Here is a 26,687-nt window from a genome sequence, read left to right as displayed (position 1 = left end):
TCTGCCTCCTGCATGCAGTTCCTAGAGTTGTGTGGAGCTTGTGCAGAAACACTCCATGTGTCCCTCCTTGTGCGGTTTTTACTCCCAGCCAGAGCCTTTGAACACAAGGTGGTGGCATCAAAATCCCAGCTGCATATAGCAGAGCTTTGTAGGAAGAGGTGCAGAAATGGCAGTGCATGTCTGTAATTCCAGGCCAGCCTAGTGTACAGAGTTATTTCAAGTCCAAACTACACAAGTGGAAAAACTCTGTGTCAATTAACATAAAAGTTAGTGATAGAGGATCTACCTTGCAAGGCCTGTGCCTTGAATTTCTTCGCAATTGCTTTCTCTGCATGACATCTAGGTGAGTGACCTCCCATCCTTGACCCTGCCCCTCCCCCAAGAATGGAGTGATGTGGCCCCTGTTTGCTGGTGTGCGGTTTGAACTCTAAATTTAAAAGAAAGGAGTCACAAGTAAGCTCAGATTTATCCCCAGTACATGACAAAGACTGCTTGCAAAGAAGTTGGGAGAAAGAGAGAAGAAAGGAAGGCGCCCTCTGTTTCCCAAGCAGCAGATAGAGCCCTTTTGCAGAATCCAGTTCCTCATCCTGGGATAGCTAGCTATGAGTTCCAGCAAAGGCTGGGTTTGAGATGGTGTCAGATCGGTTTTGGTTTCTCTTTTCACTCCTTCCTGTTTTTTTTTCCTTCTTTGCTCCTTTGGACCCTCCAATCCTGATAGGAGAAAGAAGAATAAATTTGGCAGTGTTCCTTCCCCTTCTATTTTATGGAACAGTTTGTTCACTCTTTCATATTTTGGTAAAACTCAGTGGTGAATCTACTTGAACCTGGGGTTTTCTTTCTGTGCAGGCTTATTTATTATTATCATTTACTTATTGAGAATTTCAAAGACACAAGATGTATTTGGATCAAGTCGCCCCTCCCACTCCTGCTGAGCCTCCTCTTCCTGGGGGAAGCTTATTCCTGCTTCAGTCATTGGTAGTCCACATTTGTTTTTATATTCTCTTGGTTTGGGTAAGGTCTAGGAATCTATCCATTTCTTCTGAATTTTCCCTTGGGAAAAACAACATCTTAGAATATTCTTTAATGGTTCTCTGGATTTCATTGCAATCTGTGAGAACCTTCTCATATCTAGTTTTACTACTTTAGGTCTTTTCTTTTAGTTAGTTTGAGTAGGGGTTAGTCAATTTTGTTCATTTTAAAGAAGTTATTCATTTATTTATTTGACAGAGAGGGAAGAGAGAAAGACAGAGAGAGAGAGAGAGAATGGGCCCGCAAGGGCCCATCTTTGTTTAATTTTTGAAAAAAATGACTGACTCTTGTTGATTGAATGTATTATTTTTCAGTCTGAATTTCTCTGATTTCTATCCTAATCTTACTATTTTCTCTGTTTATAGCCTTCAGGTTTGCATTTCTATTGTTTTTTTTGTGGCCTTGAATTGTATGGTTAGGCTTTTTGGGGATTTTTAGTGATTTGTTGTTGTTGTTGTTGTTTTGTTTTGTTTCTTCATTTTCAAGGTAGGGTGTCACTTTAGTCCAGGCTGACCTGGAAGTCATGGTGTAGTCTCAGGGTGGCGTTGAACTCATGGTGATCCTCCTACCTCTGCCTCCTGAGTGCTGGGATTAAAGGTGTGTGCCTCCACTCCAGGCGATATTTAGTTTTTTAAAGGGAAGTAGTTATATGCGTGTTTCCTTAACCACAATGGTCTCTCCCCAATTCCTGAATTCCAACAAGGATACCTATGTCTCCTCTTGTAAACTGCGTGCTTCCTAACATTTGAAACAACTAATACTTTTACTGTTTATAGCACTGGTGAAACATATGATCTACCACTGAACACACTTTCAACTCAAAAGTAGAATTCATGTTTCCTTACGTATTCATGTCTGCATAAGTGTATATTCAGACATGTTGACATCAGAGGACCACCCTACCTTCAGCCCTTATATTCTTTCTGCCACCTCTTCCACAATGGACCCTGAGCCTTAGAAAGTGTGATAAGGATGTGTCTGTGCTGAACATTTGTCAGTCACGTCTTCTGAGCACTATGGTGCCTTTTGGGTCATCCCAGTGGTCACTGCCATCTGAAAAGAGAAGCTTCTCTAACCAAAAGTGAAAATGGGTTTGAACATTAAGGAAAGATCTTACAGGGCAGTTTGGTGAGCATAATAGATGTACTTAGACAGACCAGAGCAGGCATTTCATTCCTAATGCTCATGACCACCATAGGCTTTTGGTTAGATTTTCAGTACCAGGCATGTATTTCCTCATAGAGCTGGTCTCCAGACCAATTAAGAGACTAGCTGGTTTCCCCCATAGCAGACATGCCTCTATTGCACCCATTGGCTCATTTGGCCTGGTTGGCCAAACTTGGCTTGCAGTGTCTCCTTTTTTTCACACTGATGGCTTCTGTCTCCCATAAGGCTGCATGCAGTGCAGCTTTTTCCAGCTTTCTGTCAGCTGGTCTACTGGGAAAAGGTTTTTAGCTCAGCCTCAGTTTTATTTCACAGTGACTTTGCAGCCCAGGCATGTGGAGTCATCTGCAATAGGATCTTATCATCTATTCCTAGTGGGAAACGAAGAGCCTTGGCAATAGCCTGTGATGTTTTGGGGGCATCAGGGGCCTCTCTGGCCAACAACTCACTGGATGGTATCCCATCCCTGACACTGAAATTTTTCTAGTAACAGTCTATGGCTTCTGGGTGTGCCGTTATCCAGAAATGTAGGTTATCATGTGGCTTATTCACAATAACCTGAATTTTGATTTACCTTCCCCCTACAATCCTTTTACTCAATCTCTTCCCTGGACCATATTTAGGCAATTACCGTTCAATAGAATCCCGTTGTATACATGTACAACATCTTCATTACACTATTGAGGGATGAATTGAAGAAATCAATAAGGAAATCAATAAATTTGTAGAATCAAAGTATGATAAGAACACAACATACCAAAGCCTTTGGGACACAATGAAGGCAGTCCTAATGGGGAAACTTATAACTCTAAGTGCCTATATTAAGAAATTTGATTTCATGAGTAAAAAATTTAATGCTTCCCCTTAAGGCCTTAGAAAAAGAAGAACAAAGCAAACCAAAAATTAGTACATGGAAGTAATAATAAAGATTAGGGCAGAAGTTAATGAAATAGAAACCATAAAAACAAAACAAAACAAAACCAGAAAAAAAATACAAAGAATCAGTGAAGCAAAAAGTTGGTTCTTTGAAAGGATAAAGAGGATTGATAAACCCTTAGCATATTTGACCAGAAGAGATGGAAGAGACAAAAGTAAATAAAATTAGACATGAAAAGGCACCATTACAACAAATACGAAAGAAACTCAGAAAATCATAAGGACATACTTTAATAATATATATGCCTCTAATTTTGAAAATCTGAAAGAAATGGATGATTTCCTTGCTTTGTATGACATACCAAAATTAAATCAAGAAAAGCTAAACTATCTAAATAGACCTATAACAAGTATGGAGAAGTATGGAGATCCAAGCAGTTATAAAAAGTCTTCCAACTAAAACAGGCCCAGATGGATTCTCTGGTGAATTTTACCAAACCCTCATGGAAGAACTAACATCCCTGTTTCTTAAATTTTTTCATAAAATATAAAAGGGAGAAATTCTACCAAACTCCTATAAAGCCAGCATCACCCTGATAACAAAGCCAGACAGAGACAGAACAAAAAAAAAAAAAAAAAAAGGAAAATTACAAACCAATCTCCTTTATGAACATATATATAATAATTCTGAACACAATATTGGCAAACAGAATACAAGAATATATCGAAAAGATCACATTCACCCCAACTAAGTAGGCTTTATCCCAGAAATGCAGGGGTGGTTCAATATATAAACGTCAATAAATGTAACACACTACATAAATGGGCTGAAGGACACAAATCACATGATTTTCTCAGTAAATGTAGAAAATCCATTTGACAAAACCCAACATCCCTTCATGGTTAAAGTTCTATAGCAACTGGGAATAGAAGGAACATATCTCAACATAATTAGGTCTATTTATGACAAACCAACAGCCAACATAAAGCTAAATGGCAAAAAATTTAAAGTTTTTCCACTAAAATCAGGAACAAGACAAGGGTGTCCAGTTTCCCCACTCTTACTTAATATACTACTGGAAGGCTTACCTGTAGCAATAGGACAAGACACACGCATAAAATGGATACAGATTGGAAAGGGACAACTTTTTTTAAAAATTATTTATTTATTTATTTGAGAGTGACAGACACAGAGAGAAAGACAGAGGGAGAGAGAGAGAATGGGCGCGCCAGGACTTCCAGCCTCTGCAAAAGAACTCCAGACGCGTGCACCCCCTTGTGCATCTGGCTAACGTGGGACCTGGGGAACCGAGCCTTGAACCAGGGTCCTTAGGCTTCACAGGCAAGCGCTTAAAACCGCTAGGCTATCTCTCCAGCCCGAAAGGGACAACTTTTTAATAAAGACAAAGCTGTACCCTGGGGTGGGAGATGTCTCCCTGAAATTCAGCATATTTTGAAAGCAAAAGGGGCTTTGTGAGCCATCTAGTGAAATCAGAACTCAGATAATGAGTTATATAGAACAATGATCAAGCCTGGTTAACTACATGCGTGATTTTGTATAAAAATTTAAGTATATTATGATTTAAAGTGAGTCTGAACTCAAAAGTTTCAATTTACATGGCCATTTTTATATAAGTATAAAATAACATCAAACTACATAAACATTTTGAGACATAGGCACATGTAGATAATACTTATTTATAATAAAAGGATATATATATATTCATATATAATATCTAATGATACATTAGGTAAAAACCAAAGACTTTTTAGTTTTTATTTATATGGACCACTGTTACTTTTAAATTAGACTATTTGTTTGCTTACGTTTTATAAGATTCAGCAGTCTTTAATCTTAAGCCTGGACATTTAAACACTTGTGTTATTAGAAATAAAACACAAAGCTTAGAACATAAAGACAGAAAGCCTTTCATATGACAATGTTTTGTTTAAATTGCATGAGATGAAACTTTAAAAATCTGTATTGAAAAATAAACACAAATAGACCAGCATTTCATAATAATGCGTCAATTATGAGTTTTAAGTTTCTCTATAAAATTTTTCAAAACTTAAACACTTAAAAACAAAGCAACTTTTATTATGTAAAAAAAAAAAGCTTATCCAGATACTGAATATTACCGATTTTGGGGATTGTATTTGCGTAATTTTATTATGAAATGGAAATGTATAATAAAGTTTTTTGAGAAGCACATTAGCTGAAAATTTATATTTGATGCTTATATGTTAATCTAAAAAAGAAATCAGTTTCAACTAAGGTAATAAAAGAAGTTTAAGGTACATTTTTTAGAGGAATTGATCATAAATCAGTTTTTGTCTAATATTTGTTATTCATGATTATTTAAAAATAGTATAGATTTAAATATTTTCAAAACGGTTTTAGATAGGAAATCATTACTAGGTAGTGAGCTGCTGGTCTAGGTAGCATGCTAGACTGTGGGCAGCTGGGAACACTGCACCTGTTGTAGATGAATCTAGATCAGAGAAGAGTTCTGTCCCGCCTCGCGGGTGGTGGCTTCGTGGTCCGGGCCTCTTCCCAGTGGATGCCAAGGAGCTCGTGGGACCATTGTGCCACCAGACTTCCTCCTTAGAGCCTCTGGTTTTACGTCTTCAGGTGTCTGTTAATCGCCGATTTCTCCTGTGATTACTGTCTCTGGAACTCCAGGAATGTGAGTGGTGTCCCCTTGTCTCTGTAGTCATTGGCTCATATTTTCTTAGTGGATTTGGCTGTCTCACCACTTCCTCTCTGAGATGCATTTCCTTGAAACCATAGGGTCAGTACGACATGGAATGGAATCCAGAAAACAGGTGTTTACTTAATGAGCGACTGTTTAGGCACATCCACTCTCAGACAAGTCCTCCCATCAATTGACAGGTCATCCTGGCAAAAAATAAACAGAGAACATCTGTATTTAATGAGGTTAGAAGATATAGATATAACAGATATACATAGGACATTTCAACCAAATGCTGCAGAATATACATTCTTTTCAGCAACACATGGACCATTCTCTAAAATACAACATATATTAGGACACAAAACAAAACTTAACAAATACAGAAAAATTGAAATAATTCCTTGCATTCTATCTGACCACAATGGAATCAAACTACAAATCATTAGCAAGAAAAGGTATAGAGCATACACAAAATCATGGAAACTAAACAATACACTGCAAAATGATGAATGGGTGGATGAAGAAATCAAGACAGAAATAAAAAATTCATAGAGTGAAATGATAATGAGAACACAACATACCAAAACCTTTGGGATACAATACAGGTAGTCCTAAGAAGTAAATTTATAGCTTTAAGTGCCTATGTTAAGAAATCAGAAAGGTCGCAAATAAAAACCTAATGCTTTACCTTAAACCCTAGGAGAAAGAAGAACAAGGCAAATTGAAAATCAGTAGACAGGAAGAAATAGTAAAGATTAGGGCAGAAATTAATGAAATAGAAACAAACAAAACAAAACAAAAACCCAAAGAATCAATGAAACAAAGATTTGGTTCTTGGAAAGGATAAACAAGATTGATAAACCCCTAGCAAATCTGACCAAAAGAAAGAAACAGAAATTAATAAAATTAGACATGAAAAGGCAACATCACAACAGATACCAGAGAAATTTTAAAAAACCATAGGGACATAATAGAAAATCATATACTCCACTAAGTATGAAAATCTGAAAGAAATGGATGTTTCCTTGATTTATATGGCCTACCTAAATTAAATCAAGATTAGATTAATCATTCAAATAGACCTATAACAAGAATGGTGATCCAAGCAGTTATCAAAAATCTCCCAACTAAAAAAAGCCCTGGCCCAGATAGATTCACTTCTGTGTGAGTAGGAAGAAAACTCAGTAGCAAAGGTTAGTACGCTAGAAAAGAGATATAAATGGAAGACAAAGGAAGGGAGGGGTATGGTATTGTATATATGTAAATAGAGGAATAGATTCATGGGGGTGAAAAGGCCCAAAGTGAGGTCAAGGAAGAGATTGAGTAAAGGAAAAGTGGAGGGAGGATAATTAAAATCTCACAGGATATATAAAACTGATATGGAAACATAATTATTTCAACAATGGAAAATCAGGAGCTATAGGTTGTTGCTAGAAAATTTTAAGTGCCAGGGATGGAATACCTTCCAGTGATTTCTTGGCCAGGAAGGTCTCTGATGCCCCCAAAACATTATAGGCTATTGCCAAGTCACTTGGTTTCCCACTAGGAATAGATGGTAAGACCCTATTGCTGAAGTCTCCACATACTTGGGCTGCAAGGCCACTGAGAAATCCTGCTGGAACTGAGCTGATAACCTCCCTCATGTAGACCAGCTGACAGGAAAGCTGGAAAAAGCCATTTTACATGCACTTCAATGGGAGAAAGAGAAATCACTGGTGAAGATACTCAATAGTGTATACTGCAAACCTTATATTTGGCCAGCCAGGCCAAATGAGCCAATGGGTGCAATAGTGGCACATCTGTCATGGTGGAAACCAACTGCCCTCTAATTGGACTGGAGGCCCACTCCATGGGTGGGGAATACATCCCTGTTACTGAAAATTTAAAATGGGTAGTCATGAGCCGTAGGTGTGTAACATCTGCTGCTGTCTGGCTAAATGTATATAATATGCTTATCAAACTGCCCAGTAAGCACTTCTCTTAATGTTCATACCCTTATCTTAATGCTACTCTCACTTTTGATGGAGAATCTTCTCTTTCCAGATGGCAGTGACCTTGGGATGCCTCAGAAGGCATCATGGTGCTGAGAAGTGATAGAGGGGTGCTCAGCACTGAAACATCTCTATCACACCTTCCAAGGGTCGGGGTCTGTTGCAGAAGAGGTTGTGGAAAGAATGTAAGAGCCAAAGGAAGGGTGGGACTCCTTACAACATGCTTCCCTCAGACACAAAATGGCCTGGATATCCATGACCTCACAGTGCCTGACACTACCTACACAAGACCATCATAATAGGAGGAAAAGATGATGACATCAAAATAAAAGAGAGACTGACTGAGATGGAGAGGGGATATGATGGAGAATGGAGTTTCAAAGGGGAAAGTGGGAGAGGGAGGGTATTACCATGGGATATTTTTTATAATCATTTAAGTTATTAGTAAAAATTAAAAAAATATATATATATACACATACATATATATATATACATACATATATATATACATACATACATACATACATATATATATATATATATATATATATATATAAAAGATCCATACTTATACCTGTAAACTTTATTCTTGTTACTTCTTTGGCTATATCCCAGAAGGTCTTATAAGTTCTGCTATCATACTAAATGCCCTGTAGAAATTTAAAATTTCTTCTGATTTCTTCAGTGTTCTGTGGTTCATTCAAAACTGTATTGATCAGTCTGCAACTATTTGTGTATTGTCTTTCTCTTGTTATTGATTTTAAGCTTTATTCATCTCATAAGATATAAGAAATCATTTCATTTTTTTGTTTATTGCTAATGCTTGCTCTGTGGTCTGTAATCTGATTAGTTTTGGAAGTCTATGTGCAGCTGAGAAGAATGTGTATCCCCATTTTATTAACACACTATTGTATAGATATTTATTATGTCCAGTTGATCTATGGTATAATTTATTTTGATGATTTTTAATTTGTAATGACTGTCTATGAGCATGGTATTAAGGCCTCCTATTATTATGTCAGGATACTTGTGACTTTTTTGTTTTTATAGGTGTTTGTTGTATGAAATTAGAAGCCCAACACTTGTTTCATAAATCTTTATAATTGCTCTGTGTTCTCTTATTCATATGTATTAGTTCTATTTATCTTCTTAAATATTTTATTTGTTTGAGAAATTAAGAGGCAGATTATACATATGTGTGTGTGTGTGTGTGTATGGAGTGGGGGGAAGAGAGACAGAGAGAGAGTGTGAGTGTGTGTGTGTGTGTGTGTGTGGTGTGTGTGTGTGTGTGTGTGTGTGTGTGTGTGTGTGGTCATTCCAGGAGCCTCTAGCCACTTCAAACGAATGCCTGATGCATCTGCCACCTTGTGAATCTGGCTTTACATGAGTACTGGGGAATTGAGTCTGGATCCTTTGACTTTGTAGAAATCTGCCTTAACCACTGAGTCATCTCCCCAGCTCTTTGGTACCAGCTCTATTGTAGTTAGCTTCATGTTGCTGGGATGAACTTCCAAACCAGACACAGTTTATAGGAAAAACAGTTTATTTGAATCTTACAGATCCAGGGGAAGTTTTATAATGTTAGAAGAAGCTGGGTGCCCTTCACAGGTTCACACAGAGGGAAATTAACATCACCAGTACCACAAACCCAGAAACCCCAGCAGAGTTCCAGTACTGTGCATACCTTTAGCCTGGAATTCACACATATTCGAGTTGGATCCTAGGATCTACCCACAATGACACCTCTTACACCCCACCAGCTTGAAATCCAACAGTACATAAAGTGAAATACACAAAGTAATGCATGCTACTGGAGTTCATTTGTAGTGGCAAAAAGCCCTGGTGTGCCCATTCTCTCTCCATTTCCCTGCTTACAGATAAATGATTATTCCTTTACTAGGTTAACAACTTTTTTACAAATTTACTTATTTCTTGAGAACTCAAGTATATTTGGCAAATGAATCAGTTAAGTTTTATGTAAGTACGTAAAGTTTGGTTACATGAAAACATGCATTCAGAAATGTAGACATAATCTATGATAGAATGATGTCTAAGAGCATATTCAATGTACATCAAGCAATTGTTTTATAACTTTATTTAGATTGTCATCATTTGCCAATTTTGAAGCTTAGATTATTGATCTAAATAAGTTATCATTACTTATAAGCAATCAATCTTCACTTTGTTTTCTGTGTGTGGTATGCGTGGTTTATGTACGTGTGTACATATTCCTCATGCACATATCAGTGAAGGCCAGAGGAAGACATAAGGGTCCTACTCTATTTCAGCTCTTGCCTGAGACAGTCTTTCTTTGAACCTGGAGCTTCTGAGTTTTTGTTTACAATGGATGAACAGTGTGTCATTGGGTCCTCCTGTCTCCACCTCTCTCAGTGTTGGGGCTGTAGGCATATGTGGCCATATGCCTAGCAATTTAAATCCAGGTCTTCTTGCTTGTGATAGAAGAAATGTTACTTGCGGTCCCTGTACCCTACCCCAGCATATCTTAATCTTAAATATGCTTTTTGAAAAGTCTGACCCATTGAGAAAAAATTAGAAAGAAATTATATTTTTTCAGGTTTGTTAAAAATATTTATTTAATGAGATAGAAAGAAACAGAGAGAGAATGGCATGTGAGGGTCTTAAGCCACTGCAAATGAACTCCAGACACACGTGCTACTTTGTGCATCTGGCTTATGTGGGTCCTGGGGTATTGATCCTGGTTCCTTTGGCTTTGTAGGCAAGTACCTTAACCACTAAGCCATCTCTCTATACCAAATCAGATTTCTATATCTGATATTGAACAGTGAATTTATATATCATTGGGATTGGCAATACTCCTACGTCTGCCTCCAGAATGCTGGGATTAAAAGCGTGTGTCACCATGCCCAGCTTGAAGTCTTCTTTTCTGTTCCTATTCATATGGTCTTATATTGAAGAAAATTATCTCATTATAGGAGTTGGTGTCATTTGAAGATATAGCTGTGGACTTCTCCTGGCAAGAATGGCAATACCTTGATATTGTTCAGCAAACCCTTTATAGGGATGTGATGCTAGAAAACTACAACAGCCTGGTGTACTTGGGTAAGTTTCACTCCTCCCTTGAAACTCTTAGTAGCAATTACTTTCCTTTACATTCATGAGTATAAATATCATTGCTAACTTTTAATATTGTGATTTTTAATTGACATATTGGCATTGGACACCTTATATCCAACTGTGCAGCTTTGCAGTTCACATATGTAATGACTAGAGTCTGTCAGGTCACCTGTTACTTATATGGGGAGCATTTAAAAATTTTTGCAGATGTTTTGAAATTCTAATTTGTTGCCAGATGCATAGTTACTATTGTACTTTAGAATATAAGAAATTATTCCCTCCAAATGCAGTCAGTTTTTTCTTCATTTATTTTTAATTTCTTTTGGTCTTATGTTTATTTATTTGAAAGTGACAGACAGACAAAGAGGAAGAAAGAGAGAGTGAGACAGAATGGGCACTGTAGGGCCTCCAGCCACTGCAAACGAATTCCAGATGTGTGTGCTACCTTGTGCATCTGGCTAATGTGGGTCCTGGGGAATTGAGCCTTGAACCGGGGTCCTTAGGCTTCACAGGCAAGCACTTAACCACTAAGCCATCTCTCCAGCTCTTTAGTTTGTTTATCTATTCATTTGCTTTTCAAGGTAGCATCTCACTCTAGCCCAGGATGACCTAAAATTCACTATGTAGTCTCAGGGTGGCTGCATATCTATCATCCTACTTCTGCCTCCTAGTGCTGAGATAAAAGGCATGTGCCACCACGCCAGGCTCACTCAGCTCCATCCCTTTTCCTTCTACTCCTTTTCCATATTCTAATTAACTGTTGCTGCAGGCAGTTTCACATGGCTGTCAAAGAATACTCAACAAAGTCTAGCTTGTGGGAGGATGTAGGATTTTTGTTTTTTTGTTTTATTTTATTTATTTAATTTATTTATTTTTGTTTACAGCCATGGGGAAGTTTCATGATTACAGGGGGAAATTATGGGATGAGTGGAAGGTGAATCCCATCTCCTAGCAACCATCAAGTAGACAACAGCAATAGGAGAGTATGCCACACAGCAGCAGGTGGACGCTAGTTGTAACACCTATAAGCCTGCCCCCAACAATTCAATTCCCAGCTGAGGACCTACCCTTCAGAATACATAAGTTCATAGGGGACACCTGACTCAAACCACCACAAATGTCTTATCGTTTTATTCTGTATCTCTATTAAGTCAACTTGAACTTTGTAAGTGTAATGAAAAAATGCATGATTTTTCTTTTCATGCCTGTCATATTTAATTTATATCCTATGACTATTCTGGGAAGAAAAGAGATATTTACTTCAATTATGAAATGATTTAATAGCCCTAAGGTGGGGAATCATCAATTTTAACTTTATGAGAGAACAAAGGCTGGTTTTATAAAGATTTGATCTCTTTAATTTATTTTCTTTCTTGTATTTCCTATGGGTGAGAGAGAGAAAGAGAGAATATGAATGAATTGGCACACCAGGGCCTCCGGCCACTCAATCAAACTTCAGACGCATGTATCAGCAATTTCACATATGTGGCCTTGCACACTTGCATCTCCTTGTTCATATGTTTTATGTGGGACCTGACGAGTTGAACCTGAGTCCTTAGGCATCACGGGCAAGCACTTTAACTTCTAAGACATCTCTTCATCTCAGACATTTTTGTTGTTGCTTATTCAGATAGGGTATTAATAGGGTCTGGATTATCCAAGAAGTCACTCTAGAGCCTAGGCTCACCTCAGACTACAGTGATTCTGATACCTCAGGCTCCTCAGTGTTGAAGGAAGGAGTATGTCACTGCATCTGGCTCCATTTCTCTCTTTCTCTGTATAGTCATTTGGTCTACACACAAACTATTCTAGTCTCCTTTGTGATTTGGAAATACATTGTTTATTGCCCTCATCTTATATCCTAGTCTAAGAGTTCATCCTGTTTTCATCTTTAGGCACTTTAAATTGTACATAGGGCCTCATGCATGTCAGATAACTCCTGTAGAACTAAGCTACTTTTTAGCCTTCACACTACAGTAGTCATTGTAGAAGAGTGGGGGGAGAGAGTGTCTTTATTTTGTTGAATGCCCCATGCACTCGCCTCTGGAAGGCGTCACTCATCTGCAGTGACCAGGATGGACATCTGATGACCTTCACTGTCACTCTTTCACCAGCTTTTTCTTTTAAGCCAGATTCTCCTTTTACTGATTCCAGAACTTGTAGGGCTGCAAAGATTCTTGGTTCTCTGTTCCCCTGCAGGCCAAGGGTAACAGGCATGCATGGTCTCGCATGGCTGTCTTACATGGGATCTGGAGATTTGAATTCAGGCAGTTTCATATACCCACAGGCCCTCATGCTTACATGGGAACCACAATTATTTGCTGAGCCCAAGTTTGTAATAATTTTATATGCCCTTCTTTACTTTCTGTTTCATTGAGAACTTTATCACCTTTATTCACTCAAGATACTGGGCTTATAATTTGTTTTTTTGTGACTGTAGTTTCAAAAATCAGTATAATGCTTGGATGTGAGTTTGCAGTTGGTATTTGCCAGGTGCAATAATGGGTGTTTTTTCAATGACTATTTTATGCCTTTTTATTGAAATCATTAGAATTCCCTTTGTTTTATTAGTATTTTTCTAGTTTGAATATATTGAGACAGAAGAATTTTTTGATCAAATATGTTATCGTTTACATGAGATAGTAGAACCTCTGTGTCAATCCCTTTCCTGTAATAGAAAATTCTTTTATGGAAATTATATTTTTTGTCTGTTTTTGTTTTACTCTTCAACATAATTATTAGAAATGTTCACTTACTTGAGTTCAAATGAATCAAATAGCACTTATATTATTTCCAGTTCCCTAATGTGCCTGAACAATTTTTAAATCTGTCATTTTGCAAATTTTTGTCTGCCTTACCAAATTTGCTGTCTTATGTCATTGTTTTTTTATTCATTCTTTCATTAAGGTCTTAGCAGTCTTCCTTGCCTATTCTTTTCTATGACAACTCTATCTTTTTTCTACCTGTCAAAAATGTCATCACCTCTCTTTCTGATTTTATTATGTTCCCTCTCATTATCTTCATTTATTTTTTTTGTTTTTAAATCATTTCTTATACTTCATGTTGGCTAATATCACCTAAGGGTGAAATTCCTGTCAGAGAACCTCATGAGGGTAGACCTTCTCTAAGGAAACTTTAGTTCACCATGTAGAGCAAAGTTCCTGAAATGGAATCATCATCTTCCATGAGTCCTCCTGATTTAATGTATTTGTAAAATTTGTCCATTGTTTCCCATTTGCAGGGCACTGTATGAGCAAACCAGAGTTGATCTTCAAGTTAGAGCAAGGATATGCACCATGTAGTGTACCAGAAAGCTCAGCTCAGAGGCATCCAGGCAAGTGAATACAACCTGGGGAAAGAAGGTCACTGAGATAAGACTTCATTGGGAATAATTGTGCTAACTTCTCTTTATCAACTTCTATTCAAGTCCTAAATACTTCTGTGACTATGAATCAGACATATGTTTTCTGTAGTTTTCAAAGCACTTTGTCCATATCCATCCATATCCCTGTTTCTACCATTGCCTCTATGATTTTCCTTGGAAAATATTATGTGTTAGATTTTGCATCTGAATTTCCATTTGTCCATGTTTAGTGTTAAGTGCTACTGCTTTCAACTTGTTATGATAATATTCTTCCAAAAAACAGTTTAAGGAAGGAAAGTATGTATTTAAGTGCACAATTCAGTTATGGTGATCATGCTTACAATGGTGATAGAAAGTTGAAATCAGGACGGTAAACTTAATATTTACCATAGTAATTGTTGTAGTCACCTTTGGAATTTAAAAGAAATGAGAAAGGAGAGCATCAGAGATTCCAAAGTAAGAGACTAGAAGTTTGCTCCATGTTACAATGTCCATGAATAGACTGAACTTGACAAGGAACATTGCATATTTGAAAGAGAGGAAGTGTGCCAGTGATTGAAAAAGAGGAATAGGGACATCTTAAAGGAAAAAAAATTAAATGACACTTCAGTGAAAAAGAAATTATCCATTCTCATCTCCCAGATGAAAATACAATGCAAAGCCACAAGTGCAAGATCAGAGTGGCAGTACTAAAAGCTCTTGTGCCAAAATCTTATTATATTTGATATTAGTAGAAATCTGTCTCTGACAAGTGGTAAATTCAAAGAGTAGTTCTGTTTGACTGTGACTCAATCTATAACATGTAAATTGCCTTAGAGAAGTTTCATCAATTTGCCAAACTACCTTGGAGTTCTGGAAGACATCATCTACTTTTCAAACCAGGAAACCAGAAACAACCACAATCCTGAGAGGCCATAGACACACGGAATGTTTCTGTGTGTCAGACACAAGATGCTATAGTGAAATCTGACAAAATCGGGTTTAGCTGAACAATGATAACCTTAGGGAACTCAAAATATGGAGGTTTTGGTGGCAGTACCCATAATGGTGAAGATTCATCCACATTGCTTATCAATACAAAGAAAGAGAATACTAAGCTTATACTGACCATGTTGGTTTGCCTCCAGACATTTATCATGTGCAACTGGTAAGTCCAGGTTGACCACGTGGCTGCATTCTGCATTCTTTCACTTATCATGTGGTTGTTTCTTTGTTGAATAAGCAAATCTTGAAAAGTAGCTACATAAGTCCTGGTTTTCTCTGGTATTTCATTGTCTGACACACATGGAAGATGCATTGCATGTTTGCCTGTATCTCTAAGAATGGTGGGGCCTTTACAGCGAAAATTTTTATAGCAAAAAAATTTATAGCAAAATTTTTCATAGTCCTGTCTTCTTAAAAGGTTATTGATGGTCACCAGTGAGTGACTTTTATACAAGCATATTTCTTACATGAATGCAGCCCTGTCATTGATGTTTCTCATGTGTCCACTCATCATCCATCATACATTAACAATTGGAGTAACTATATTAGGCTGCAGCTAAAACCCTAATTATCCCTCCCAGACTCTGAATTTCCAGTATTAGTGAACATAGCTATAGGGAGTCTCCATTTTTTTTTTTTTTTTTTTTGTATTTTTCAAGTACTTTCCTACATTGTTTGTTTTCTCTTTATTCCATATTATGATGTCTTTTATGTTTGAATTTGAGTGTTCTTACCTATATTTTATTTACTATTTTTATTTTGCTTTCACATTTTAGTGTGGTTTGTTTGCCTTTTGTCCCATGATGTCTTTTCTGGAGTTTGTTTTTCTTTTAAAATTTTTTTTTAAAAAGTTTATTTCCAAGCAGAGAGAGATAGATAAAGAGACAGAGAAACAATGGGCACACCAGGGCCTCTAGCCACTGCAAACGAACTCCAGACACATGTGTCTCTTGTGCATCTGGCTTATATCGGTCCTAGGGAATCAAACCTGGGTCCTTTGGCTTTGCAGGCAAAGGCCTTAACCACTATACCAACTCTCCAGCCCACTTTCTGCCCCCAATTTCCAATGTCAAAAAAAAAAAAGAGAACATTTGCCACTATGTTATCACACTGAAACTTAAATTCAAATTAGATTAAATTTCTTCCAATGTAGAATGAGTGTCTTCAGAAAATTTGGATCACTTGCTCTTGAGGTCACATTAAAAGTATCCCCAGCCAGGTATAGTGGCTCACACCTTTCATACCAGCACTTGGGAGGTACAGGTAGTAGTATGACAATGAATTTGAGGCAACCTTGAGACTATGTGAATAAATTGTAGATCAGTGGTGGCTAGAGTAGAACCCTACCTCAACCCCTCCCCCCAAAAAGGAACCCCAGATGTCAATGTTATTCTCACATGGAGACACTTCACAATCAAGAGACCTCCAGTAAATTGAGTGAATATAGGAAATCTATAATTTTGTTTGCACTTAATTGTTTGAAACATCTCTCATATCAAGGAACAAACCACCAAGTATAATTTGTATGGGATATTCATCTGTATCAAGACTAAATTTAGTAAACCTAAGAGTAAAATAGTATTAATATAATTGTTGTGAGACATCTTACAAAATTGTATGTGTCCAAATGTTGGGAAGCACTTGTAAGTCAAGGCCCTATTTTGTATAAACTTTTTTTTTCCTTCCATAGCAGAACTAAAACCTCAAGTGAGTATCTACTATACAAAGCCTCATGAATATAAACAGTTCCAGCAATTTGTCTGTCACAAGTTACATCCCATTCATCAGAATGCTCAGACATGTGAGAAACCATATGAAGGTGATGGATGTGAGAAATCTGTCTTCTGGAAGTCACAACTCACTCTTCACCAGAGAACTCATACAGTTGGGAAGCCATATGGCTGTGGGGATGCTTTTCTAAAGAAGACAAATTTCACCATTCGTCAGAGAACACATACAGGTGAGAGGCCACCTGAATGTAATGAAAGTGAGAATACCAAGAAGTCAGGTCTCACTAATCATCAGAGAACTCATTTGGGTGACAAATTGTATGAATGCAATGGATGTGGAAATGATTTCTTCTCTAAGTCCCAACTAAGTGTGCATCAGAAAACTCACACAGTTGAGAAGCCATATGCATGTATTACATGTGAGAAAAGTTTCTTTCAGAAGTCACAACTCACCATTCATCAGAGAACCCATATTGATTATAAGTCACAACTCACTGCACATCAGACAATTCATACAGGTAAGAAACCATATGAATGTACTGAATGTGGGAAAGGTTTCTCTCAGAAGTCATACCTTGCCATTCATCACAGAATACATACAGGTGAGAAACCATATAAATGTAATAAATGTGAGAGAGCTTTCTATTGTAAGTCACACCTCATTATTCATCAGAGAACACATACAGGTGAGAAACCATATGCATGTAATGAATGTGGGAAAGCTTTCCTCCACAAGTCAAAACTCAGTGTGCATCAGAAAACTCACACAGGTGAGAAAGCATGCAAATGCAATGAATGTGAGAGAACTTTCTCTCAGAAGTCATACCTCATCATTCATCAGAGAATACATACAGGTGAGAAACCATATGGATGTAATGGATGTGAGAAAAGTTTCTCTCATAAGTCACAACTCACCATTCATCAGAGAATACATACAGGTGAGAAACCATATGGATGTAATGAATGTGAGAAAAGTTTCACTTCTAAGTCACAACTCACCATCCATCAGAGAACACACACAGGTGAGAAACCATATGGATGTAATGAATGTAAGAAAGGTTTCTCTTGTAAGTCACACCTTATCTTGCACCAGAGAAGACATACAGGTGAGAAACCATATGGATGTAATGAATGTGAGTCAAGATTCTCTTGCAAGTCAGAACTCACCATTCATCAGAGAAGACATACAGGTGAGAAACCATATAAATGTACTAAATGTGAGAAAGGTTTCACTTCTAAGTCAAAACTCACCATCCATCAGAGAACACATACAGGTGAGAAACCATATGAATGTAATGAATGTGGGAAAGCTTTCTTGAACAAGCCAACACTCAGTGTGCATCAGAAAACTCACACAGGTGAGAAACCTTACAAATGTAATGAATGTGAGAAAGCTTACTCTCAGAAGACACACCTCATCAACCATCAGAGAACACATACAGGTGAGAAACCATATGGATGTAATGAATGTGAGAAAAGTTTCTCTCATAAGTCACAACTCACCATCCATCAGAGAACACATACAGTTGAGAAACTATATGGATGTAATGAATGTAAGAAAGGTTTCTCTCAGAAGTCACACCTCATCATTCATCAGAGAACACATACAGGTGAGAAACCATAAGAATGTAATGAATGAGACAAATGTCTTTTGTAAATCACAACTTACCACTCATCAGAAATATGGATGTAAGTTACAACTCATTCATCAATGAAGACATACAGGTGAGAAACTGTGAATATAATGAGTGTAGGAGAGCTTTCAAGTTACTTCACATCAGAAATTTTACATAGGTACAAAAACATACATGCAATAGATGTGAGAAATCTTTCTTCTGGAAATCATACCACACCACATTTGGGTGAGAAATCATAGGAATGTAATTAAAGGGGGATTGGCTTTCAGCCAGAAGTTAGCCCCTTCACTATTCAGAGAATTCTCATAAGTGAGAAGCCATATGAATGTAATGAATATTGGCAAGCTTTCTTCTCCAAGTCACCACTCACCATACATCAGCGAATTTACACAGTTGGGAAGATGAATAAATATGTGAAAACTCTCTTGTGGAAGTCACACCTTATCCATCACAAAACACAAGAGTTGCGAAGCCATATTAATGTAATGAATGTGAAAAAGCTTTCTTCTGGAAGTCAAACTTAAACTATACACCAGAGAATCCATACAGATGATAACCCATAAGAATGTGTTTAATGTAGCAAAGCTTTCTTCAAGTCACAAGTCACTGTACATTAGGAACTCTTTCAGTTGAGTTGTCTTATGGGTATAATAAATGTAAAAGGGTTATCTATTGGAAACTGTTGCTTAGGAACCCTGTGAGTGTACAGAATGCAAAGGAAAATTTCACTGCAAGTCAAACATCACTGTACATATGAGAACTCATACAAGTGAGATCTCTTGCAAATAAATAACAGCATTGTCTTCTTGTCTTTCTTCTTGTCCTTCTCTTCTCTCCTCTGTTCCTCTTCCTTCTCCTCTTCTTGTTTGTTGTTTGGAGAGGTTGACTCTTTGGCGTATGTAGTGTGGTGTGTTTGTGTGATTTACTGTGGTGCATACATGTATATACAGGTACATGAAGACCGTAGACACTTGTGTAGAATTCTGAGGTGCATGTTGACTTTCCTCTGTTTCTCGTCTGCCTTATTTCTTTGAGAAAGAATCTCTCACAGAACCTGAAATGTCCACTTTATTCTACTCAGACTGAGTAAACGGTAAGCCACGAGATCCTGCTGTCTCAGCCTCCCCCAGGGCTGAGGCTGCTGACATATATGGCTACACCAGCTTTTTATGTTGGTGCTGAGAATCAATTTACATTCTCATGCTTGAACAGCAAGTGATGTTAATCCATTGAGACATCTCTCAAGCAGCAATTTTAGGTCTTTTTGAGACAAGGTCTTACTATGTATTGCAGGTTGATGTAAAAGTCACTCTGTAGCTCAGGCTGGCTAAAGTTCATGTTCCTTCTGCCTCAGCATCACAAGTGCTAAATTACAAGTTTGTGGCACCATGCTTGGATCCGTGGTTATCTTTCCTCCTTAAGAACCAGGTGGACTTTATTTCTTCAGAAGCCAGGGAAACAGACCCGGAGTAAGGATGGGCTCACAGTGCTACTAGCTGGGACCTTGCTTACCCATCTCATAAGGGACTTGAGCAGCCTGAAGTTCCAACAGACCCTCTCTGGAGATGTCCCCGTCAAATATCCTGCAGCAGAAGGTGGCTTATCCAGTGCCTCATCTGGGTCCTCCTGAAACACTGTAGGCTTTCAGATAGGCTCAATTTTCATGGTATTGGGTGCTTTATGTTGTTAGAATGTACTTGCACCCTCCCCTTGGGAATGGGCTGACTATAATTATGTCTAGGTATATCCTGCCACCCTGACTAAGCTATAAGTGGTATCACACCTTCCTAGAATCCCTCAGTGCCGGGCTAAAGGCATGGCTCAGTGGTAGAATGCCAGTCTACAACGTACAAAATCCTGGGTTCAACCCCCAAAACTACAGAAACAAACAGGGTCTGTCAAGATAGGTCCAAGTGAAAGAGAGGTTGCTGTGTAAGCATGTGGGCCTGAGGCTCTGATACTAATTACCTATGACCTATCAACTGAGCATGACCACACAGGTATGTAACCCCAGTATTGTAGGAAGCAGAGATGGGAAAATTGCTGGGGCTCAGGAAAACTGGATCAGAGAAAGACTGTCTCAAGGAAGTATGCAGATGAATGCTAGAAGAGGACATCTGTCATTCTCTGGCTTGCACACATGTATATATATCTCATACATAGCACAGCACACATCCACACATACTACCTAGGCTTATTCAAAAAGGGAAGAGGCTGGAGAAATGGCTCCATGTGAAAGGCACTTGCTTGCAAAGCTTGAAACCTTGGGTTCATTTCCCCAGTAGCCTCGTAAAGCCAGATGCACAAAGTGGCTTATGTATCTGAAGTTTGTAGTGTCAAGCAGTCCTGGCAGACTTATTTTCATGCACTGTCTCTGTATCTCTCTCTGTCTCTTCTCTCTCAAGTTAATTTAATAAATTAAACTCCAGACAGGCATAATGGGGAACACTTAAAATCACAGCATTCACAGTGCAGAGATGGAATGATCACTGTGAGTTTGAGGCCAGAATGGGAGTACAGAGTGAGTTCCAGATGAGCCCGGGCAAAAGATTCTATCTCAAAACAAAAAACAAAAGAAAGAAAGAAAGAAACCTCCAATAGGTTTTTTATTTAAAAATATTAATATTTATTTATTAGAGAGAGAAAGAGAATGGGTGCAGCAGGGCCTCCAGCTGCTGCAAATGAACTCCAGATACATGTACCACCTTATGCATCTGGCTCATGTGGGTACTGGGTATTTGAACCTCGGTCCTTTGGCTTTGCAGGGAAGTGCCTTAACTGCTAAGCCTTCTCTCCAGTCTGCAATACATTTTTCTACTTATTGACCACGTGTTCTTAAGCACTTCTTTCCCACTTTCAACCTCAGTTTTCCCATTATAAATTGAGGATTCTTAGACACATCTCTCAGGAATGGTCCAAAGAATCCAGACAGGTCCAATGCTCTCCGCACTGTTGTTTTTCCAGACACATGCATGGAAAGCCCCATCTGTCCCCCAGACAATGATTAGGTCAATTTTTATCACCAGCACTAAGCCAGATCCCTGAGATAACTTAAGAGGTCTGAGCTGGGGAGTTGTCCTGGACAATAGCTGTTATTGCTCCTCAGTGGCCACAGGAAAAATCAGCCCCAGTCAGTCTGAAAGTACTTTCTGTCCATGTGTAGCCTCTCAAGACACCCTGGTCTGTCTCACTATTCCACACACCTCTCTATAAAAATGACTTCACAGTAAAGGAAGCAGGCACTCTAGGCTATAAATATTTCAGAGTAGAGTAAACATCCTTCCTGCCATATATATTAGTTATAGAACCATAACTTGTGTTAAAATGTAGGTGTCAAAAAAATAATGTCTCAGCTCAGATTTGCTAAGAGATTGGAAAAACACACTTTGAGGGAAGTGATGAAGCCGGGGCCACGCAATGCCATTTCAGGCCATCTAGACATGCCCCCGCTGGTAAAGAGGCTGATCAGAGGGTAAGACAGAATAGGTTGGAGAACATCAGTGTTAAGGAAAAAAATATTGCTTTTGGTGCTGGGGAGATGCCTCAATGGGTGTATGAGGGTTCTCTAGAGGAACAGAACCAATAGAATGAATTGCATTTAAAGGGAATTTATTGGATTAGCTTATCGCAGTCCAACAGTAGCAGGTTGCAGGCATGAGAGTCAAGGAACCTGGTAGCTCAGTCTATGAAGCTGAATGCCTCAGCAGTTCCAATCTGGCACCAAAGGCCTGGAGGCTTCCTAGACACCTGCTGCCCTTCAGCCCACACTGCAAAGCAGCAAGTAGCACCAGCAGCCAGGTGGGAGGAGGGGATACTTTCCTTCCCAGAGCTTCCTTAGGTAAAGTTGCCTTCTGAGGGGGGTAGCCTACTCTGGGGGAAGTCTCACCACAGGGAAAGGATTCTTTCTTTAGTTAATTCTTCCTGGAAGCACCTCAAAGACCCATTTATGAGGAATGTCTGTGGATTCCTGAACAGATCAAGTTGGCCCAAACGTAACCATGATAAGTTCACTCCTTGTCCACTTGACAGCAAACCATATCTCCTTACATCATACTTAATTTCCAAATGCAGACAGTAACAATCTCATAATTCTTTCTACCATGATATGCCTATTCCCTCATACAATTGGTAGTGCACAATCTTCCCCCAACACAAATCAAGGCTCTTTGAGGATTGCTTAGCCTCTAATATAATAGGTCAAATCTAAATTCAACAACAGTTAACTAGCAATATCATCTTAATCAGTATTAATTCTGTAGTACAGAAATAAAGGAAGAACAAAAGCGTCTTAATATTGGTGCAGATATGTACTAACACTCTTAACAAGGCAGGACAGAAATACTCATGGGAATTACAGTCCTCATTTTTGTAGCTGGTCATGTGGCCTTAGCTGGTATATGTAACTGTCTTCTACTACCCATTCTGTTTCCTCCATCTTCAGAAAGTGCCTCACCTCAGCAGGTCTTGGTTCTTTACCTGGGGGAGCAACCCATACCTTCATTCCTGAAGGATCTGGGCCATTTATCACACTGTCTTGATTGGATTTTTGTAGTTGTCCATTGGCTTTGATAACAGGGCATGGTCACACCAAGAGATGACCTGAAGGATCTCCTGCACTCCAGACACACTCTTAAGTATCACCATTGTAGAGAAGCAGCCCATGAGTCAGCATATAACTGCACATCTGGCCAGTTTTTCCTTCCAAGCAAAATGCACAGCTATGTGCATTGCCCAGAGTTCTGCCCATTGTGACAATTTCCCTTCATCACAGTCCTTCAGAGTTGTCACAGAAAGGGGTTGTAAGGCTGCAGCTGTCCACTTCTGGGAAGTGCCCACATAATATGCCAAATCAGCTGTAAACCATGTCTTACTCTTCTCCTCTTTAGTCAGTTGATCATAGGGAACACAACATGATGCCATAGATGCATGCATGGGGACAGAAGGCATTGCAAAAGGAGTAGCAACCATAGGCATTTGGACAACTTCCTCGTGTAACTTGTGCCTTCAGGGTCTGCTCCACCCAAATCACAGATATGCCACTTCCTCTTAATGATGGACTGCTGCTGTGCACGTCCAACTTTATGGCCTCATGGGTCAGATAACACCAGCTCATAATGGGCAGCACAGGTCACATAGTAAGTTGATCGCCCCTTGTCAAGCGTTCAGTCTCTACTAAGGCTCAATAGAGAGCCAAGAGCTATCTCTAAAAGGGAGAATAATTGTCTGAAGATGATGGTCTTACTCAAGAATCTCAAGGGCCTCTTCTGTGATTCACCTATGGGGGCCTGCCAAAGCTCCAAACAGCATCCCTATCTGCCACTCACACCTTAAGTACATGTCATTGGACCTGTTGAATCATATGGCTCAAGGAGCAGAGCAGCCTGGACCTGTTGAAGAGCTTTTTATTGTTCTGGGTCTCACTGAATACTAGAAGCTTTCTGAATTACTTGGTATTTGGGATAGAGTAAGACACCCAAATGAGAAATGTGCTATCTCCAAAATTCAAATCGGCCCACTAAACATTGTGCTTCTTTCCTATTGGTAAGAGGGGCCAGATGCAACAATTTATCCTTCATCTTAGAAGGAATATCCCTGCATGACCCACATCACAGAACTCTTAGAAATTTCACTGAAGTGAAAGGTCCTTGAATTTTGGATGGATTTATTTCCCATCCCCTCATGTGCATATGATGTACCAGCAACTCCAGAGGTGTTGCCACCTCCTATTCATTTGATCTAATAAGCATAACATCATCGATATAATGGACCAATGTGACACCTGTGGAAGGGACAGGTAATCAAGATCCCTGCAAACTAAGCTTTGACACCGGGCTGGAGAGTTAATGTACCCTTGTGGTAAAACAGTAAAGGTGAACTGCTGACCTTGCCAGCTGAAGGCAAATTGCTTTTGGTGGTCTTTATGGACAAGTATGGAGAAGACACCATTTGCAAGATCAATAGCTGCATACCAGGTGCCAGGAGATGTGTCAATCTGCTCAAGTAAAGAAACCACATCTGTGGGTGGAGAAGATGGCTTAGCAGTTAAGGCTTTTGCCTTCAAAGTCAAAGGACTCAGGTTCAATTCTCCAGGACCCACATAAAGCAGATGCACAAGGAGGTGCATTCATCTGGAGTTCATTTGCAGGGGCTGGAGGCTCATGAACATCTATCTATCATCTATCTATATATTTTTATAATCTATCAATTATATATAATATCTACCACTTTCTCCCTCTTAAATATATGAATACAACATGTATTTCTTTTAAAAAAGAAACCACATCTAAGGGTGGGTGTGGTGGCACATGCCTTTAATCCCAGCACTTGGGAGGCAGAGATAGGAGGATTGCCATGAGTTCAAGGCTACTGTAAGTCTACATAGGGAATTCCAGGTCAGCCTGGGCTAGAGTGAGACCCTACCTCAAAAAAAAAAAAAAAAAAAGTCTGGTACAGCAGCAGCAATTAGAGTCACCACCTGATTAAGTTTCCAATAATCCACTGTTATTCTCCAGGATCCGTCTGTCTTCTGAACTGGCCAAGTAGGAGAGTTAAAGGGAGATGTGGTGGGAACCACCACCCCTGCATTATTCAAGTCCTTTATAGTGGTATTAATTTCTGAAATCCCTTCAGGGATTTGATGCTGTTTCTGGTTTACTATTTTCCCTGGTGGAAGGAGCTCCAGTAGCTTCCATTTGGCCTTTTCCACCATAATAGCTCTCTCTCCAGTAGTTAGGGAACCAATGTGGTGGTTCTGCCAACTCCTCAGTATATCTATCCTAATTATGCATTCTGGGACTGGGGAAATAACCACAGGGTGAGTTTGGTGACATACTGCCACTGCCAGTCAAACATTTGCTAAATCTCCATTGATCATCTGACCTCCATAAGCTCCTACTTTAATTGGAGAGCCACAGTACTGCTTGGGGTCTCCTGGAATCAATGTCAATTCAGAGCCAGTATACAGTAAGTCCCCAAAGTTCTGATTATTTCCTTTTGCCCAGTGTACAGTTACCCTAGCAAAAGGCCACAGGTCTGTCTGAGGAAGGGTAGGAATAAGCTTAATATTGACTCTTTTGAGGATTGTGGGAGGGTCCTTCCTTGAGAGGACTTGGCCTCCCCTTCAATCTAGGGGCTCAGGATCTGTAAACTGACTCGGATCTGTAAACTGGCCTCAAATCTGGAAACTAGTTAGGAGGCCTTCATTCTCTTTTGTTATAATTCAAAGTGGCCTTTTGTTCATTTGCTCTTGACATTTTCTGCAGGAACTTAGTAGACATTTTATCTGTTTCATTTCTAGGAACATCATGAATAACAATCCAGTACCAAAGGTCTACAGGATCCATGCCATTATGAGCATTGTTTTGCCTCTGCTTTTTTATTTAATTGAGTAGGAGGAAGAGAATCAGAGAGAGAGAGAGAGAAAATATGGGTATGCCAGGGCCTCCAGCCACTGAAAACAAACTCCAGACGCATCACCACCTTGTGCATCTGGCTATGGGGGTCCTGAAGAATCAAACCTGGGTCCTTTGGCTTCTCAGGCAAGTCCATTAACCATTAAGCCATCTCTGCAGCCCAACGTATGTATTCTGAATTTTAGGTCCCTAGCTGGTGACAGGTTGGGGATTGAAGCCTCCTGGAGGCAGTGTATTATTTGGGGCGGGCTTATGAGTGTCATAGCCAGCTTCCCCTTACCAGTGTTTGACACACTCCCCTGTCGCTGTTGTCCACCTTATGTTGGCCAGCGGGTGATGTTCAGTGTCTGCTCATGTCATTGTTCTTTCCTGTCATCATTTACCTACCCCTTATGTCTGTAAGCCAAAACACACTTTTCTCCCACAAGCTGCTCTTAGTATGCTGTTTTCTACCAGCAACACAACGTTGACTGAAAAAATGACTAACTATCCTTTTGGACATGGAGGATAGCATTACAGTGGTTCTAGTAAGAGCCGAGGCCATGTCTCCTAACAGTGTGTAGCATCATAGTGGTTCTGAGAGCCTAGGCTGTGTCTTCTCACAGTGGTTGACATCACATTGGTTGCCTTGGGTGCCTGGCTTGTACCTCCTCAAAGTGGAAGGCATCACAGTGGTTCTACTTAGAACCAAGGCCATGTCTCCTCACA

The 26,687-nt window shown here is 39.2% G+C and overlaps 1 protein-coding gene across 1 annotated transcript in view; it reads left to right on the top strand.

Moving 5' to 3' along the window:
* The window catches only part of LOC101601711 (vomeronasal type-2 receptor 116-like), a 91,653-nt gene that overhangs the window by 18,093 nt on the left and 46,873 nt on the right, over positions 1 to 26,687 (top strand). Inside the window, exons 7-9 of the mRNA XM_045139640.1 lie at positions 10,711 to 10,837; positions 14,094 to 14,186; positions 16,891 to 17,448. Of these exons, the coding sequence (XP_044995575.1) occupies positions 10,711 to 10,837; positions 14,094 to 14,186; positions 16,891 to 17,448 (778 nt within the window). The remainder of the gene's footprint in view (positions 1 to 10,710; positions 10,838 to 14,093; positions 14,187 to 16,890; positions 17,449 to 26,687) is intronic.

The sequence above is a fragment of the Jaculus jaculus genome, chromosome 23, assembly GCF_020740685.1.
Source record: "Jaculus jaculus isolate mJacJac1 chromosome 23, mJacJac1.mat.Y.cur, whole genome shotgun sequence".
In the NCBI taxonomy this organism is placed as follows: Eukaryota; Metazoa; Chordata; class Mammalia; order Rodentia; family Dipodidae; genus Jaculus; species Jaculus jaculus.
The sequence above is the reverse complement of the archived record's forward strand: the minus strand, read 5'-3'. Positions and strand labels throughout refer to the sequence as shown.